At 40.4% G+C, this 18,532-nt stretch overlaps 5 protein-coding genes across 7 annotated transcripts in view; 4 read left to right on the forward strand and 1 right to left on the reverse strand.

Moving 5' to 3' along the window:
* Positions 1 to 2,556, forward strand: part of cpamd8 (C3 and PZP like alpha-2-macroglobulin domain containing 8) — a 42,168-nt gene extending 39,612 nt beyond the window's left edge. Inside the window, 2 exon segments of the mRNA XM_020607036.1 lie at positions 747 to 948; positions 1,461 to 2,556. Of these exon segments, the coding sequence (XP_020462692.1) occupies positions 747 to 948; position 1,461 (203 nt within the window). The 3' untranslated portion in view covers positions 1,462 to 2,556.
* A 1,410-nt stretch (positions 2,557 to 3,966) lies between these two features.
* cimap1d (CIMAP1 family member D) lies at positions 3,967 to 7,424 on the forward strand. 2 transcript variants are annotated; one of them, XM_020607075.1, is made up of 5 exons: positions 3,967 to 4,239; positions 4,340 to 4,423; positions 5,205 to 5,315; positions 6,206 to 6,331; positions 6,567 to 7,424. In XM_020607075.1, exons 2-5 carry the CDS (start codon positions 4,384 to 4,386, stop codon positions 7,052 to 7,054), a joined length of 765 nt encoding a protein of 254 aa, XP_020462731.1. In that variant the 5' UTR covers positions 3,967 to 4,239; positions 4,340 to 4,383; the 3' UTR covers positions 7,055 to 7,424. The 2 variants fall into 2 exon arrangements, with proteins under 2 accessions (XP_020462731.1, XP_020462734.1); XM_020607078.1 differs by having other exon boundaries at positions 3,969 to 4,239; positions 6,218 to 6,331.
* cks2 (CDC28 protein kinase regulatory subunit 2) lies at positions 7,258 to 9,049 on the reverse strand. The gene is made up of 3 exons (XM_020607079.1): positions 8,876 to 9,049; positions 8,326 to 8,453; positions 7,258 to 7,611 (listed from the first exon to the last, which is right to left on the reverse strand). The coding sequence occupies exons 1-3, from the start codon at positions 8,932 to 8,934 to the stop codon at positions 7,568 to 7,570; spliced, it is 231 nt and encodes a 76-aa protein (XP_020462735.1). The 5' UTR covers positions 8,935 to 9,049; the 3' UTR covers positions 7,258 to 7,567.
* A 64-nt stretch (positions 9,050 to 9,113) lies between these two features.
* The window catches only part of LOC109964050 (SHC-transforming protein 2-like), an 18,031-nt gene continuing 8,612 nt past the window's right edge, over positions 9,114 to 18,532 (forward strand). Inside the window, exons 1-2 of one of the 2 annotated variants that reach the window (XM_020607074.1) lie at positions 9,114 to 9,201; positions 16,525 to 16,595. In XM_020607074.1, the coding sequence (XP_020462730.1) occupies positions 16,528 to 16,595 (68 nt within the window). In that variant the 5' untranslated portion in view covers positions 9,114 to 9,201; positions 16,525 to 16,527. Of the gene's footprint in view, positions 9,202 to 12,356; positions 12,787 to 16,524; positions 16,596 to 18,532 lie in introns of those variants that run through there. The other variant, XM_020607073.1, reaches the window with a different exon arrangement.
* On the forward strand, positions 11,695 to 12,550 carry LOC109964033 (putative protein TPRXL). Its single transcript, XM_020607044.1, has 2 exons — positions 11,695 to 12,428; positions 12,526 to 12,550. The coding sequence occupies exons 1-2, from the start codon at positions 12,016 to 12,018 to the stop codon at positions 12,548 to 12,550; spliced, it is 438 nt and encodes a 145-aa protein (XP_020462700.1). The 5' UTR covers positions 11,695 to 12,015.

Below are 18,532 nucleotides of genomic sequence, written 5' to 3' on the forward strand. Positions count from 1 at the left end.
GTAGTCATGTAATTCAACTTTTAACTTTTTAAAAAAGATTTTTGGACATTTATTTTATAATCTTTATAGTGAGAGATAGGAAACATGGGGAGAAAGAGGGGTATGACATGCCCCAAAAGGTCCCCTTTATCAGGAAACTGTTGATGTTGCATAAAGTCCAATATGTACTCCAAGCTTTAAAGAAGCTAAATCTGAACATAATAAGTGCAAGTGTAAAATGTATTATGTTTAATGAAGCCATTCACTCATGTAAAAATAGTGATTTTGAAGTAGCATGGGAGAACATTTCAAGTATGGAAGGACCCCTACTGTCATTTATGGGGTATTGCTGCAGAAGACTTTGAGATGCACTGGATAGTAAGTCTCCATGGCACGCAACCTTTGAATACCAGCTCTGGGCTTTCTTATAGCCCCTGACAAACAAGCTGTGGGCATTTTAATAGAGGTACTGAAGGCCGCTGGTCCTCACTGGAGAAGGTTTTCATGATGAACAAGTTAAGAGAGTGTAATAACCTTTGGTCCTCTGCATCAATGTTAATTCTTTAGTGGTGCATTCACAGGGTGGACCTTTATGAAATAATTCAATCTGGGGATTGTTAACTTTTTATCTATATAAAGATAATACAGTTTTATTCACTATATACCTCTCAGATTGTAATCTCAGATTGTAATCAAAGCCTTATCTGTGCAGGCTCTCATTTGGTTTACTCTGTCTGTATTTGTCACCCCACCCCCGATGTGTCCAGGTGAAGAGGAGCAGGGGTCCATGGCAGAGGTGTCCTACTACTCCTATGAATATGACACAGATTCGGAGCCTTTCCTTTCTGATGCAAAGGGGGGGGACCATTTTGACCTTCCTGAAGATGGGGAGGATGTAGAGCAGGTGGTGCTGTTGCCGGCAGATACCCAGCTATACACACTGGACACAAAAAACACCCCTGAACGATGGTATGAGCAGCATTATCATTGTTTGTTTTATTTTCCTCACACTTTTTTCTGGAGTTTTTCTAGTGTACTGTCTTTTTGAATAAGTATAAGGATCCAGCCTTGCCTTGGATAAAACAGGAGCTGTCCCATATTTTTATTAATGTCAACAAATCTCACAAAAGTACCGCAACCAAAAATATTTTACTTGTACTACTATACTACTTTCTGACTTCCCTAACCAATCAAATGAATACACTAAATCACTTTTGGCAAACATTGCCCACACAGGGGTATGCATTTGTTGAGGACTATGTTCAGGTGCAGATAGATACTTATTCATGCTCAATTACACAACTGAGTCCTTGATAATAATGGTAAAGATGGACCTATTTACGACTGTAGCCGCTGTAGTTGAATAACATTGTCTCTCCACATGTGTTGATTACAATTTTATATTGTCCAGTGAAAGATGGTTTAACAGTTTGTGAGATGATATTTAATGAAAGTTTGTTCTGTTCTCCTGTCGTCCACAGAAACCCTCACACAGTGAAACCATCCCCACCTCCAAATTGTACATTATTTGTGAATATGTTAGTGAATGGAAAGAGAAGAGAGACTTGCTCGGCCTGAAACGAAGAAGTGGTGGACTCTGGAAAGTGTGACTTGGTGTGAGAGTGTGTTATTTGGTGTCAGATTGGGTTGAATGGAGTCAGAGAAAATCATTTTATATGTTTGTGTGGGTCTGATGTGACTGTGTGTGATTGTTATTAAGCTAGTGTCCTCCAGACTTTTTTCTTCCTCCAAACTTCTAGTCACCAACAGGCCCCATAGCATCTTTGTTATTCAGTGTACTGCCTTTACAGTATAATCACTAGAACAAATAATCAAGTATTTATGTTTGTAATTACACCTGACTGTAAGCAAAATATTTTATTATATTTTCTATCTGTGGTATTTATTTGTAGCTAGAGGTCCTATCATTTTTTATTTTTTTGTCATTGCCCACTCACACAGTCAACTTTTTACCTTTATGGTTCTTTCAGTACAAACAAGAGATGCAGTATGTGTTATCAAAGGCTTTTATTTTCCATAGGAAGCTTTAACCCAATTATGATATTCTTGTGCTGGCATCCTGGTGGAGAAAGACGTGCTAACCATATGCTTTACGGAAACACGAGCTGTTTTCCATTGAGACAGCACAGTAGAAGAGATTGACAGGAAACATGAGGGAGGGGAACCGGCATGCAACAAAGGCCTCTGGCCGACTCAAACCGTGGACTTCACAGTTATGACAGATGTGTCGAGCACAGGTGCACCAGGACGCACCAGCTCACATGTTTCTGAAACTCTCATACCAAAACACCAGCATCACCTACTCTCAAGTCACCTTTCAACCGTACTACCTTGAGATTTGATTATACAGTTCATAAGCTATCATGTTTGTGTGTGTGTGTGTGTGTGTGTGTGTGAGTGTGTGTGTGTGTGTGTGTGACTTTTGATTTATGAAGCAATCAACTTAAAAATCAAGAGTTTGAATTTTTCTAAATATACCAGATTTGATTAAATGCAGCCCAGATTCATATCAGATATTGTGCTTTTTAAAACAAATGAGAATAAAATTTGTATACATTTGAGGCTTTTTGGTTTTGTTGCTTTTACACATGCAAACTTTGATGCTGTGATTAAAGGCAGACAAGACCTTGCCCATGTGTCTGGTCAGACTGCCTGGCTTTAAGTCATGGCTTCTGCATTTTGCTACCACACTTTGTGAGAAATCAACACAGTAACCCTCGCCACTCTTTAAAACAGGGCCATCTCATACAGCACAGTACATGCAAGTGCTCCATTAGCAGATTAGCTGCAGTCCTTTATGAATGCTATGTTGCTCCATTTCCTTTCAGAGTTAAGTCTGGAGATAATTTCCTGTCAGCAGTGAGCTGTATTACAGTATCCCCCTGCTGCTTCAGAGGGCCCCCTGCTTTGAAAACGGACTCTCTGACCCCCCTGGCATGTGTTTGTGTTAGAGACAGAAAGCATATACATGTGTATATGAGTATGTACATACTGCATACACCTCTAAGTTTAGACGTGCATCGGATGGTATGTGTTTGTGTTACCACCACCAACAGATTCGGTTACTAAAGCAGCAGCAGCCAGGGGAGAGTTATGGCCTGTTAAAGTTTAATGTTTATTTTCTGCCCCCATCACTTGTTGACCCTTTCTGTTACTGTGGCCTCTGGCAACTAGCAACTCAAGTCCTTAAACATGTCTTTCATATCCCAGCTACAAACCATCGCTGAGTTTAGAGGAGAAAAAGGAGCTAAACTGTAACTACAACTGGGCAGTCAGGTTGACCTTAAGTTAAAGATAAGAAACCAGAGGGTTGCTAGTTTTATTCCCAGCTGTATGCTGGGAGGTTATGACTAGATAAATGGAGCATGCTGAGTGAGGGTGGTCAGTGTGTAACTGATCCATTTACTGCACCGCATATCACCACAGATCTGTGTTGGGACTGTGTGTGTGTCTGGATGAAGAAAATGTATATAGAAACTGTATGAATTCTCTCTATCACTGGTCAGTAGTTAATTTAATATAAAATTTGAGGTAGACATTATGAACCATCACAAAAACTTTCAAGTTCAGACTAGAGATGGTGTGATTCACCGATCCATTCCAAATGGGACACCTTTGTTCCCCATAAGCCAGCAGTACAGGGGACCTGCTGCAGCAAACTATCCACAGCGGTTTCTGTGGCAACTACATGCTTAGCTGATGAGTGATGTTGCATCTCCACACTGCAATGAGCAGAAAGAGTGAAAACAGAGGAGGGACAGGGGGATTATGGTTTCATGGTTTACAGGGGGGTGAGCTAGCATTACATGAGAGTGAATTGGATTGATGACATTGTTCCTAAGTACCAGCTGAGTGCACCTATAGTATACATCTAGCTCTGTGGAGGAAGGGCTGCTCACCTGTCTGAGCCACTGCAGATGGAGCCTTTGGACAAAGGGACAAACGAAGAGATAAAAGCCCATCTAGTGTAGAATCAGCTCTTTTGCTGACACTTTAATAAGTGTTATGTGTCTCATGTTTTCCAACTGTTCCAGAGAAAATTAGGGATTGATTCAGGATCATCCGAGGTTCGGGGTTTCAGTGACAGCTAAGTCACATGTAATGCTGGATCCTGGAGAAACATTAATATGATATCTGGAGGTGGAGATGGATTAAGGTGTGTGGTGCTCTGACACTCATCTGCTGACGGTTTGAATATCCACATATTGAACCTGCCTTCATTTTGTCTAAAGAAGAGTGGTAAGATGTTAAAAAAAAAAAGTCTTTAGGTTTATGCAGATTTAATATGGTCAGTTACTTCTTTAGCCAGCTTCTTGTTGTGACTGACCTATTTCTGTAGCACTGCTACCACTGAGTGATTTCTGAAGCGTCCATCAGAGTCCAATGGAGAAAAAACATCCAGTAATTGCAGGAAGAGAAAAAGGTAAGTTAATCAATGAAAATCTAAGGCTACTTTTACTGAATATGTCAATCCACATGTACAGGGTTCAGTATAATTAGTTACATTCACCTGGTTATGTATTATTCCATGATTGAAAATGGGAACAGACTTGAACAGAAAGGAGGATTTTGTCAGTGTGCATATGTGCGAGGACACTCTCTAGTCTTTGAAAAATGCTCCCACTTGCTTTGCTTATGTACATGTTATTTAACACTAATATGTTAATGTAGTTTTCCCTGCCTTAGGTTGTGTGCTACTGCCTACAGCATTGTCCTGCATAGTAGCTATTTGTCTAAATTAACTTAGCATCAGTGCACACCTATCAGACAGGCGCTGGCCATGACAAATTGAATCAAAAATGAGAGAAATGACCGCACACTAAAAGCTTTCATGTTATATTTAGAAAATACGTATAGATGATGTTTTGACCCACCGCTCTCTTGTGGCAAGCAAACATTTGTGCTCACATCTCACATCTGAGAACAATCTATAATCAGTGACATCAACAAATTAACAGGTGTTTCTAATTTAACATCCTGGTCAGGGCTTTAGTCATGTATGAGAAAACACTCAAATTAAACACACACACACACATACATAGCTCTGGGAAGATCATAAACCATTAATCCATATCATGTCTAATTGCATATCTTATTTTTACTTTGTAAATATAATTTATGGCACATGATGTGTACGTGGGATTGTGAATAAGATGTGGAGATTGTGCAGATCCTTCACTTTTGTGACATTTCCCCGTCTCCAGGCCCAGGACCTGGACGCTATGGGCTTCCTCCCACCATCGGATTTATTGGCCATGACTTCACCAAGCCAGCTAACCCTGCCTATTCCTTCCATGGCAGGATGTGTGACAAGAGTGAGCTTCTCTATTTCCCTCATTATCTGAGATTATTATTATTATTATTAGCATTATTTATGTAACTAAATGTCCATCTGCTGTCTTGCTCAGAATTTTGATTTCAAAGATATAGTATGTCTGATCACTGCTGGCACCAAGAGAAGCATTACAAAACATGTTATATACTTTGTATAGTTACACCAACATCAAACTAAAGGAAATTACTACTTCAAACTGGACCTGATTGTTAATTAAACATATATTTACAAGCTGCATTAACTCAGTGTCTGATAAACCCATTGATAGGGGGGCAGGACATGGTGTCTCCCTCCTCCATGCCACTCTGCTGCCTACAGCCCTTCTGTTATTATTCCAGCTTCTCTACCCTGTGGTGTCAAAGTACATTTAAATAGTAGATTAAAACAATATGTAATAAAAAAACTGCATTGCTACTTGGCCTCCACCAACCAGTTAAATTCCCATGGGAATCCCATGGGACAGATGTCAGGATATAGTGTCTTTTGCCAATCGAATCCTAATCCTTGAGCCTAAGTACACTTGTGTCAAAATCCCTCAAGGCACTAAGATTCATGAGAATGGGCTGGGCAGACAACCTCAAAACAGTAGTGTGGAGGCAATATAAAATGATTGAAAATACATCTTAAGAGCTTCATGAGAAGATTCAGTGTGTGTATGACAGCACTAACAAACATCAGCTTGAGTCAGAAGTATGATTCCTATACGGTGTAATGTCATATTATAACCACCAGATGGAGACAACACCTCACAATTGTCCTTCTCACCTTAGGCTCTCAAATATACTGTACTCTAGCAACTCTTTTTTGGAACAGTAATGTGATCAAACTAAACTGTCAAATACATAATATTCAATCGATTGTAAATGTTAGCTTTCCCTGCAGTGTATTACATTGACTCCAGTCCAGGGCCTCTCTACCATGTTGATGCAAAAATCACACGCTTTGGAAAGGATGGCACACCTGCATACTCAATGTTGGGCAGAATGAAAACACAGAGTAAGCTCCTACTCCTCCATTATAAGCAAATGGTTATTTTTGGTCAATGTTTTCTGTCAAAGATAATTACATCCTAATGTGTAACCCTGTTATGGTTAAAAAAAAAAAAAGACTTGCACAAGTCATGTTTTTGACATTTGAAACCTGGTGTCAGCTGTTTGTAACTGAAAATCTGAACCCTACTGAGTACACTCTGCCATATGGTGTTGAGTTGATATTGTTTTCTCTTCACTAGAGGAGCTGTTCCAGACACCTGGACCAGGTGCTCACAGCCCTGAGAAAACCCCACCATGCAACCTCCAACGCAGAGCCCCATCCTACACAATGGGCTCTCGCACAAACTACCGCACCATCGACTCAGTACCTGCTCCCAATAAGTACAGTCTCCCTCCAGTCATGGGCCCTCAAATCCCAAACAAACCAGCCAGTGCAAGCTACACCATCTCGGGTAGTTATAGCACAAGGGGCCCATCTGTGGATTTAGCCAAAACACCAGGGCCTTGCAGGTACAACAGCACAGACCCAAGTATATATTTACCCCGACAGCCGGCATTTTCCATGCTGGGACGCCGCAGCTTCCCTAGAAATGCCACAAAGAAGCCCGGTCCTGGAGCTTACAGTCCAGAGAAAGTGACGGTTCACAAAGCCCGGGCTCCAGCCTACTCCCTGGGCATCAGACACTCAGAATTTGTTACCCCCTTAGTTGTCTATGTTTCTGACTGAATAGCAATCACTAAGAAAATTATATAAACATAATTCTGCAATAGTAGGAAAATATGCAGGACCAAACGTGAAGAAGGTCAAATTTATTTTGTTTCAATCATGACATTCAAAACTTAGAATATCTAGAAAATGTATGTACGTAAAGATAAAAACATAAGTGTTCGAAGACAGAATGCTCTTTTGGAGAAATATCTTAAGAAAAATAAAATACAATAAATTTGACCACTCAGTAAATAAATCAATTTCAACAAAATGACATTAGAAACACTTAAAAATGTACAAGAAACTCTCCTTCATACTGTTAAAGTATCATTCACAGTGTGATTAAGCCATTCCTCTCATTACCTCTAAAAACTGAGGGAGTTTGAAAGAACATACAACAAAACAGCTAAAGGTTTTCTACACAATACATAAGAACATATGTAGAAACATCCAAATGTATGGGAGATGCATGGCCCAAAGTCAGTACAAGTCAACAAAGACGTTGGCAGGTATTTTACAGATGGTTTTCATTCAATCCTTTGGAAGAGGCCTTCTGAAAAGCAGTATGTGTGGCTCTGCAGAGTAAAGCAAAGACGTAGTATCTGTCAGTACTCCAGACAGTATAGTGGTTACACATACAATGTAGTGCAATGCACACAGGCTGTCATCCATGTCAATCTACTTTCAACATGGTCTAATGAGACAGGTTATGCTAGAAGCTATTAACAGATACGTTAACATTTTTCCATGTATACCTTAATACTACAGTATACTCAGATGCCAATGAGTTGCACATCAAGAGTTACTGAAAAACTGCATTGGGCTGAAGCTAAATGAGGCTTGAGCAGTCAGATTGTGACAAGAAAATTGGGTATCTTGAAAAGTTAGTGTTTCAAGTTGAAAACTTCCCTCCTTCCTTTTCCCCAGACAATATATCCCTGCTGAGTTGCAGTGGACAGATGGTAACACAAAGGGGTATTTTGTTCTTAAAAAAAACAAAACAACTAACTTTGAAATAAATACCTATTTGATATCATTAACTCAAACCACTAAAATTATATAGTTCCTTTGTTTGAGCTTCCCACTTAAGGTTGGCATGGAACAAACACTTTATTTGGTCTCCTATTTCTTGTGGGTCTGCTAAATAAAAAGGACCCCTTCATTATCAGTACAGGCAGAAGGAATGATCACAGGGATGAACAGGTCTTTCAGTGTAATTCCACACAGGGGTTGTGAGAATTGCTTTAAGACAAGCCTCAGAAAATGTGAACTTTTCCTTGATTACTCACCTGGTTTGTGAATCATGTAATGAATCCAGCCCTGACTCTGTTGCACCCCCAGCCCCCTCCACTCTTCTTCTGTCATCAGGTGGGAAGAGGGCACCAGTTTAGACAGCTGCTTTGGAAGCACAACATGCCTGTTGAAAGACAAATCAAGAATAACCTACTAGGACAAAATTACTCTAAAGCAATAACGTTAACTTAAGGCCAATTTAACATAGGCTAACTTTAACTTGATGCCTCACTTACTGGTATGCGTTATCGCAACCAACTCAAACCAAGCATATTTTAACATTAGCACAAGTTAGCATGGCTAGCTGTTGAATGGTCCTGGGGGAGTCTGGTTGCGTATAACGTTAGTTACAAAACTTAACACTAAATTACTATACTGGTACTTAATGATGTTTTTAAAATTACGTATTAATGTTCCAGCGCATTTTAACGTTATGTGGAGCCATGCTCACTTAACATGAACCGACCTCACTGGAGCTAGCTAATGTTACAGCATCAAACACGGACTTTTGAAAACGTTGACGTTACTAAATGCCGATGGCGGTACCTGTACTCGAACTCCTCATCGTTGTACTTGTCAGAATAGTACATCTGCTTTTTAGACATCTTCAGTTGGTGGTAGCAGTGATACTCAGAGGCCGAAAAGGTATTTCCTGTGAATCAGTTAGCTTAGCTCACTTCTTTCAGTATTTACAAACTGCTGTCATCTACCGCTAACGATTCAAACCCCAACGGTTCCGCGTATTCCCCGGATTGGTCAAGACAGCAGCACGCGGACCGTGCAGGAAACCGCTCTCTCATCGAAATCGTCTATACATAAAAAGATGAATCACTTCGCCGCGAAAGCGCAATACGAAAACACGGTTTACAGCAGTGAGTGCATTTCCCTTCAAATTCTCACTTTAAATACATTTCATCTATAATCTTGGTTTTCAGCCATATAGTTTAAATAGGTCTTAGGCATTTAAACGGAAGTTATCTGATGAACTTGAAAAGGTTTGATTCTTCGCCAGAGATTTTCTGAAAAGTGAGGCTCAGTGAGAGCTCCTCATTTCGCTCTCTGCTAAACTGCGACTTTGCCAGCCAAGTGCAAAACGAAAAGCAATGTAATGTGGCTATGTACTAGACAATATTTCAACCATGTATGTTTCTTAAAAAAATCATATTTCATCGATTATAGAAACACCTCTTGTACAAAAAACACTGAATAACCCTCAGAGATATATGTATTATACTTAGTAGTAAAACAGCACTACATCTGAATACAATAAAAAATTACCAAAAATAGCTTTGACATCCTTTTATAAACTGTATTGGAAAGGTTCCTGGTGTTAAGTTTAAAACATTTTGTGATAATGTATGGATTCTCACAAACACAGTATTGATTTTGTGTTAATAGTTCACATGCCAAGTAATGCTATGTCGTTGGATGTTACAGGAACTACTACAAATGCAAATACAGATCCCTGTTCTGATTACATAAGAAAATTAACTTTTTACATGAAATTTTATGCATATGGTGTTGTGTTGCTTGTTTTATGACAGTTTTTCAAAACTTTGGTTCAAAAAAATTTCAGTGTGTTTCCTTGTTTACAGTATCACAATATATTGAATCATAATCCCTTTATTGTGATACATTTTGTTACACCAGATTCTTGCCAAAACACAGCCCTATTCATAGCTGTATAAAACTTTTAACTTCTTAAACTCTGTAGCAAGCAAACAAAAAGTGACTGGCTGTTTGGAGCCAGGTGGAAGGACAGTGGTGGTGGTGGTTTGTTTGTGCACATGGGTTTGTCAGTGCATGTGGTTCGTGGTAATGTGGTCTATGACTGTGACTGGCAAAATGAAATTGTCCTTTTATTCAACCATAGCTACAGGCACTTCATACTATAAAGCATGTGGTTCCTCTCTGGTAAAAGTCACTGGAGCTTTGCTGGACTAGATCTTATTTTCATCAGTTTTCCCCTCAGAGTCTGACATACACTGCAGTGTAAGCTTTCTGCCTCTGATGCCTTTTTGAATAACCTTTAATTTGTAAATGTTATTGTGTCCTTAACATTCAGAATAAATAATTTGAACATATTTTGGTCAGAATTGTCCGAAATGAACAAAACTATGTAGTTGTTACTACTGATAGTAACATATAATGAGCTTTTTCTTGTGTGTGTAGGTGGCATTATTTAGTCCATACATTACTACTCTTTCTTTTTTTTTTAAACACATGACACATATAGGCTTATTTCACAGTCTTTCCAGACATTGTTCATATATACTGTATGTATATTTGCAGATGTTTGTTTTTGACCACTACAGTAAGTCTTTGCTTCTGTTCTCACAATGATTGTCAGTTTTCTCTTATTTTTCCAATATGCCGGGTAACCTTTCATCTTGGGTCATTCCGGACATCTGCATTCTTTTTAATAACTTATTATACTCACTCTTATAGTAACTGTGTGCATGTATTGACAACTAGAAAAAAAAAAGTTGTGCAGTGCAAAGCCCTGCTTAACCCACTTTGAGCTTTACAGTGAGAATTCTGACCGATGATGCATACTGTACCTTATGCTACTTCTGTGTAACATGAGAAAACACAGTTGCATGAGAATTAGACAAGAGATGAGGGAGGGTGCAAATTAGGAGCTAAAAGGATGGTGCTGAGATGGCTGATTGCTCTCTGGGGAGGTGGATGGGAGGGAAGCTGGGAAGAGAATTCAGACAGATGGGTTAGGGTGGATGTTTATAGATGTACTCCCTCATGAGCATGGCTGCATTGTTTCCTTTGTTAAGTTTTTGTCTGTTGCCAGGACAAATTGAACTACACACATGCATAAAATACACCTAAAATAATTAGAAGGCATTCATGCCTGTGTACATGTATATTTACAATAAATGTATATTTTGTGTTTCAATATAGACCCATCAGTGGGGATTGTTGTATTGTTTTTCTTTAATCATGTAATGCAAAATATTTCTGCATGTATTTTTATTTCAGTTTTTTGCTAATGATAGGCCTGGTACAATAAATGCTTATGAGAAATCAGAAAATTACGTTGATGGATTTATAGAAAGGAAACCAAAAACTAGGCAACCTAGTCGATGTCCACTTTGTGTCAAGTTGCAGGAGAAAGGAATTCTTGTTTATTCTGCATATGTTTATCTTTATCACCTCAGTAACATAAAATAATCAAGTGGAAATGATTATTTTATGTCTTTGAAATTCAATATTTCACATTTTGTGAGATAAAAACATTGATGTGTGTTTGTGTTTGAGAGCAGGGTGGTTCAGGCAGATGTGTTTTAGCTAATACTGTCTGAGAGCAGCTGGGCAGGGCAGGGCTAATAGACCCAATGACATCACCCAGAGAGAGAGAAAGAGAGAGAGAGACTGGGAGCGAACGAGCGAGCTTGCCTAAGACAGTGAAAGGAAGCAGGCCAGCTCAGACAGAGAGCAGAGCGGCATGAGAGTGGGGCAGTGTGTGTGCGCGTGTGCGAACCAGACAGGACCAGACAGCGTTCAGTTGACTTTGACAGGGATATAGGACTCTGCCGGGAAGATTTTCTCTGTAGTTTTCTCTCCCTCTTCCATCACACCTTCCCCTTCTCCCTTCCCCCTTTACCCTTTCCCCCTTCATCCTCTGGCAGTTATCCCCCTCTCAGCTCCTGCTTCAAGCGGCTCCTCCGGGCATGCTCCTTAAGCCAAAGTATGGCCGGTTTCGCAATGAGTCTGTGACCTCCTCCGATGACCTGATGCAGAGCTTAGCCATGAGCGGCAAAGTTGTGGCCACACCAGTGGTCCCCTCCTCCTCCCCAAGCCTTCCACTGCCTCCCCTGCCTCCTCTGCCTCCTCTGGATCCCAGTACCAGGTCCTCCTCCTCTGCTGGGGCTACAGCTCTGGCTGACTCTCCTTGCCTGGATGGGGAACAGGATGCTGTCACAACCTTCTGCATGCTTATCCCTAAAATGCCCCAGTGGAAGTTCTCCAACTCCCTGCTTAGCCGGAGCCCGTCCAACTCTAGTTCCAGCTCTAGCAAGGACTCGGGCAAGGCAGCAGCAGCTTCTTCCCAGGCCTCTGTCTCCCCTTCTTCAGCATCACACAGGCCCAGTGGTGCAACTTCAGTTAGTGGTCCAGTGGCCAGTCTGGCAGCGGTGCTTAACTCCTGTGACCCTGGTTGTGTCACTCCCTGTTCCCTTCAGGCTATCCGAGGACAGAGAGCAGTAGCAGTGGCAAACTCTGCCAGTTCAGGGGTGCACGGATTTGGGGCAGCAGAGGTCATGGCAAGCCCCGGGAGTTCCAGCAGTTCCAGGTTAGGAATGAATCGCAGAACAAGAGTGGAAGGTATGTGGCTGGGTGGAGAGGACTTCAGCCAAAAGGGCAGTTTTATCCACAAACCCTCTCAAGGCTGGCTGCACCCTGACAAGAAGATTGCAGGATCAGGGGCATCTTATGTTGTCAGGGTGAGTCAAGGGGCACCTTTCTCAATGCATAGTAAATATCCATTGTAAAGGGAGTTAAACATTCACTTTAGTTAGGATTTGTGTCTTTTTGCATCTGTTCAGAAAAAGAAAAAAACTCAACTTTTCTTTTTCAGGTGTTCATTATTTAACATCTGCCTTCTCACAGTAACCAGAGATTCATATAATATTAATCATCCCATTTAAGGTTTCTCTATCTGGGTGGGAAACAAAAGGACACCACAGTGCCAGGCAGTTTGTTATGCAGCCCATGTGGTGCGAGCTGGGGAATACATAATTCAATCCAGATAGATGGCTTGGTGTGGGGAGACTGCGTCAGTGTAGCACATGAGCATCAAAGTGGAGAAAGATGAAATAATGTGGGCAGACTGTAGTAAGGATTGTTGTTGTGTTGCATTGTTTACCATAGGATATATGCACCACATATTGTATTTATGTGTGTATAACCTATGTCTGACCATAAACTTCCATTATATACTTGGACTGGTGCTCTTTGTGTTGGTTTTGGGGTTGTTTACATTCATGTGTGCCATGAGCCTATAAGAATTTATCCATTAAGTGTGCTTTATAATCACTCAACATGGTGAATTCCAATTTTTATTATAGTTCTCATTGTTATAATTTGCTTGAATGATATTTCTTAATAATATTCTAAGTCTTTGTGTTTATTTATTTTATTAAAAATAAGGTCAGGCTACATTAAGAAATGGATGGTTAGCTATCCCACCAGAGAGGTGATACTGATTTTAAACAAAAAGGTCATTTTGTTTTTCAAACAGATATCTGTATCAGTGTTTGCCTGTGATTTGTGTTTACAAAAGGTTACAATCCCTAGCAGACTGCTTGACGTCAGTGTCAGTGATCTCCCCATAGTGATCCTCTCTGCCTATTTGCCTTCGCCTCTCTTAGTGCTACCCCCCCCCTCCCCCACCAATGGCATGGCTCTTGATTAGTGCAGTCTGGTGCCAATGCATGCTTTCTAATGGTATTATACAGGCACCATTCATTCCTATATTCAATTACATTTAATCACATTCATTTGCATCATGCGCTGTGGATCTTTGGATCGGTATGGGAGGGGTCCAGTGTTGAGTATGGTTGAGTTCTTATCACCATGTAGGGCTTTGCTAGAGTCATAACAAGTGGTGCTTTCATATTTGACTGATATCTCAGTTAGCTATCCAACTAAGCTTTTAACAGCTTATTGTGTGTGTACTGCAGTCATTTTAGATGACCCGTATGATGGCTTGGTTTGGCTGGGAGGGAGACTGCGTCAGTATAGCGCACAGCATCAGAGTAGAGAAAGATAAGCCATGAAATAATCTGTGCAGAATGTAGCAAGGCTTGTTGTTCTGCTGCACGATTTACCATAGGATGTATACACCATATACTTTATGACCATGTATATTTATAGACAATGCAACCTATATTTGACCATAAGCTTGCATTGTATGTAGTTTAAAATGCATTTCATGGCTGTTAAAGCAGTGCTATATGTGCAATTCAACGGTAAATATAAGCAGGGAGGAGAACTTGCTGCATGTATCAGTGTCAAAGTGACAGTAGATTTCTGCTGCGCTGTGCCATTTTTTAAACAGCATAAATACCAATGTGCACAGCTCTCTCTTCCTCTATGTCTGTTCTCACTCATTCACTCACACATCCACACACAGTTGCCCTTTGATGGGAAAGACACAAATATGAGCGTCTGCCATCTGTGACAGTCAGGACATTGCAGCAACCATCAAACAGCGCACTGCAGCTGCCAGAGCAGCTATCATTTGGAGAGCTTTAATAAAAACAGACTGCTATACTGCTATACTATTTTATACTGTTCCTGTACATTGTGGTACAGAGTATTATCTCATCAGCTTATAAATATCTGATTTTTTAATGCTAGTGGTGGCATTACTACAAAGGTCCCACCATGCTGCGTTGAGTTAATTTTATCCTCATGTGCTCTAATTTGCAGTGAACAGTGCATAAAAGTATAAACTTAAAAGCTAATCCTTTACTATCTACACTAGAGATACTGTTCCGTAATATCCCACTGTCCTTATTGTCTGTCCATTCTCTGCCCATCTATTGCTACTAATGATAAACTACTAATTAGACAATATTAGATAAAGAACTGGGAATTCTATGTTGACAAATTCTTATAAAATTGCTCTGACTGCTTTCAAAAAAGTTAGCCACAGTGCAAGAAAGTTTGAAAGGGGATGCCAGTGTTGTTACATTTCTGAGAAGTCCTTGGAAATTTCTGAGAAGTACTTGGAAAGTCAGTGTCTCATTGTCTCCCTGTCACAGGAATGGTGTGCAAGCGACTTAGCCAAAAGCATTAGAGGGCAGATATGGGGATAAAAGGGATGTGTTGCATCAGCAGATGAGTGCGTGACAATGAAAGCATATGGAAGACTTCCCACCCATGTCCAAATCTGGTTAGGAAGCTCATTAATCTCCGGTCCTCTCTCTGTGTGTGTATGTTTGTTTGCTGTGTGGTCTGTCTGCTGACAGTAATAATCCTGGAAGCTACAGTTGAGTGGATAGGATGTTAATTATGTAGCACAGAGCAAGTTTGTTGAGAGTTTATGAAATAGACATCCCATATTGTGTATGAGTTCCTTTCGTCATCAGTGTGTGAATGTTGTTTGTGAATGGGTGAAAGGTGTATCATCTCCTGTAAAGCGCTTTGGCCAGTGCAACGCACTGTGGAACAAAGCGCTGTATAAATACAGTCCATTTACCATTTATCATTTACTTTAATGGGATGAACAAGACAAGCACAGAGACAGCAATATATTAACATGTAGATATGAACATGAATGCTGCCGCCTCCTCAGAGGGCCTATTAGTTGGGTTCAGGGGTTGTTCACAGTATCTCTTCCAGCACCTGACAACAGTGTTTACTTATTGGTTTACTTAAGTGAAACTTTGCACATTAACATATGCTACATGCCTTGTAGTTAAGCAGAAGGTTTGTTTTCATCAGTTTCCCATGGATAGAGGCACATATTATAGATGTTTTACAAAAAAAATGAAGTCGTAATCCCTTTTTGTAAGTCTCACAGATATGCTAATAAGTACAGAACATTCTTATATGCATGGATAGCATACAGTAGGCAAACAAACTCACACTCTTAGCATCCCCAAGAGACCTAAGAAGCTACTGTTTGTTCATGATTTGGAGCTCTTGGTGCTGCTAATCTAGTCACAGTGCCATTAGCACCCCAACCTGACAGCCATTAGGAAGCTGTTCAGCTGGCTGTTGGCCACTGGAGTACACTATAATGGCCTACGTGTGGAATTGAGTTAGATTATGATGCACTGCTGGAAATTACGTTTAGAGAAGGTTTGCAGTGCCACTGAAATTCAAGTTTGAAAAGATTTTCTGCAAATACAGTGTCTGCTATACATGTTTATTGTTGTTTTATAATGCTAGTTTATGTCCCAAGGAACCTGATAGTTTCATTCATTTTCCATAATGACTTCTTTAATTTTAGCATCCATTTTTGAATTCTTGAAGCAATGCTCTATTTTGGATATGATGAGTCTTTTATTTTTGTGTACAACTGAAAACAACTATTACAGCATTCACAACACACCACATGACCAGTTCATAATGAAAACTGAAAAAGAGGCAGTTAGTCTTGACCAGAGTCTGTCTGCAGCCATATGTGAATAATTCTTTTTTAGCTACGTTTTGGTTGTTTGTCTTTATAGTACATGGGCTGCATTGAAGTGCTGAAGTCAATGCGCTCACTGGACTTCAACACTCGGACTCAGGTGACAAGGTAAGCTGTTAACCATCTTTGCTCGTACTGGTGGGTCATGAGAATTTGAGCCAAACATATATAGGGCTAACTAAAGTATCAGCCACATTGATATCGATAGCAGTGTGCTAGTTCTGGGCTGGTACCTGAGCAAGAATGGTTATATTCATTTTCTTACCAACAGCATGTCACTGTGACTTGGTGAATGATCCTTAACTGCTGCATGTTGATGTGGTAGAGTCTTGCCAGTTACTTTGGTTTCAAATGTTTTACTTTCTGATAATGCTAAATGACTTTATTATTTTAATAGACAACACAATTTTGAATTTCTTTACCAAACCGTGATCAGCTGGTTGCAGTGTAAATGTAATGCAATTGCTAGTATAAAAAACTGAGTCACAAGGTTCTGCACAATGGCAGAAATGCAGTATTTTGTGCACAAGCAACAGTATAGTTGTGTGACATAATATGTTTGTGTATAAAATTATGCCTCGGGTTCTTACTATGTCTAAGTCTTTGTGTTTCTCTGCCCTTCATGTGATGTTATTGTTATGAAAGCAGAGTTTTTTGCAACCCTCAGCCTCATGGGAAAAGTGCCTCCCCATCCCCAACTCCCTCCTTCTCCCTTTCTCACCCTCCTCTCTCTCCTCCACAATCGATCGGCAGTAATCGGAGCCCACCATGCATCCAAGGCTTAAGTGCAGGGGGAGGAGGCAGCAGAGATGGCATGATAGAGAGGGAGATCTATTATTGATGATGTTCACTAATGACTGTGGAAAGATGCAGCGGCCCCCACGAACGCACCCTGTAGGATAATGTCTGCAGCTGTAACTTCTTGAGGAGAAAGACGAGGGCGAGATGTCCAGAACAAAACAGCAAAACAAACCATTAGCACAGGGAGGAGCCATGCAGGGCTAACTACATCAGGTGTAGTTGTTGCATGACTACAGTAATTGCATGACATCAAGCTTAGTCATATTTCTTTTAGTGCACTGATGATGGATGAATTTTGTTTTTACATCCTTACAGTTGTTGACTTCATGCTCAATTTTCAGTGTGTTTACTCCCAGTCAAATTCACTATGGGTTTTTTTGTTCTCTTAGCTTATATAAAGCAATTTGTCATTGACTGCTTTAAACTGAACTTTTATATTTTCCACTAATGCTAACATGAGACTATTGTCTCTGGTCCCTTGGGGAAAATGAAGCGTGTCCCACAAGGCCAAAAAATTATTTGTCTTGATCAACCCAAAAAAAATAGGATATATTGTATCTTAAAGTCAAGTCCATCCTAACTACTGAGAACTGACCATTTCCGGTTTGCTGACTTGTACACAACTTAATTTAGCCCTAGAAAACTATAACCCATCATCCAGTGGTTGTCAGAATCTCAGAAATGTACGTAAGCTCCTGCATTCTCCAAACAATACCCTCTGTGTCATGATGTTAAACAGCAACACCAGTGATAAATAGGCCCAGCATTTTATTGCTGGGAAGATACAGAAGCTGCAGACAAACACAACAACAACAACCACCCATCTCTCTCATCCCTCTGCCCTTTCATCATCTTGAGTCATTCAAACATTGTGCTGTTTTTCAAAAATCCCCAAGAAGTCCTTTACTCAAGATGGGGCCCACGACGCTGCTTTTTAAATATTTACAAGCCACTTGATAGGGGCAGCTGGGTTCTCGACTGCTGTCCCCACTGTACCCTGGCAGAGAGCCCCAACCTCAGATCCACAGAATGCCTCACTCCCTCCAACAGACACATATGGGGCAGACGCTTTAAATGCCCATTAGGCAGCCATTCCCAGGAGTTACAGCAGCTTCTCTCCAAAGTTGTAACAAATCTGAGAGGGAGAATTGCTCTGTGGAAAATAAATGTGAATTATGATGCCCTTAAGAAGCAGTAAAGAACAGCACAGATATTTGTATAAAGATATTATTTTTGCACCAAAT

This window comes from Monopterus albus, unplaced genomic scaffold (genome assembly GCF_001952655.1).
Source record: "Monopterus albus unplaced genomic scaffold, M_albus_1.0 scaffold83.1, whole genome shotgun sequence".
Taxonomy (NCBI): domain Eukaryota; kingdom Metazoa; phylum Chordata; class Actinopteri; order Synbranchiformes; family Synbranchidae; genus Monopterus; species Monopterus albus.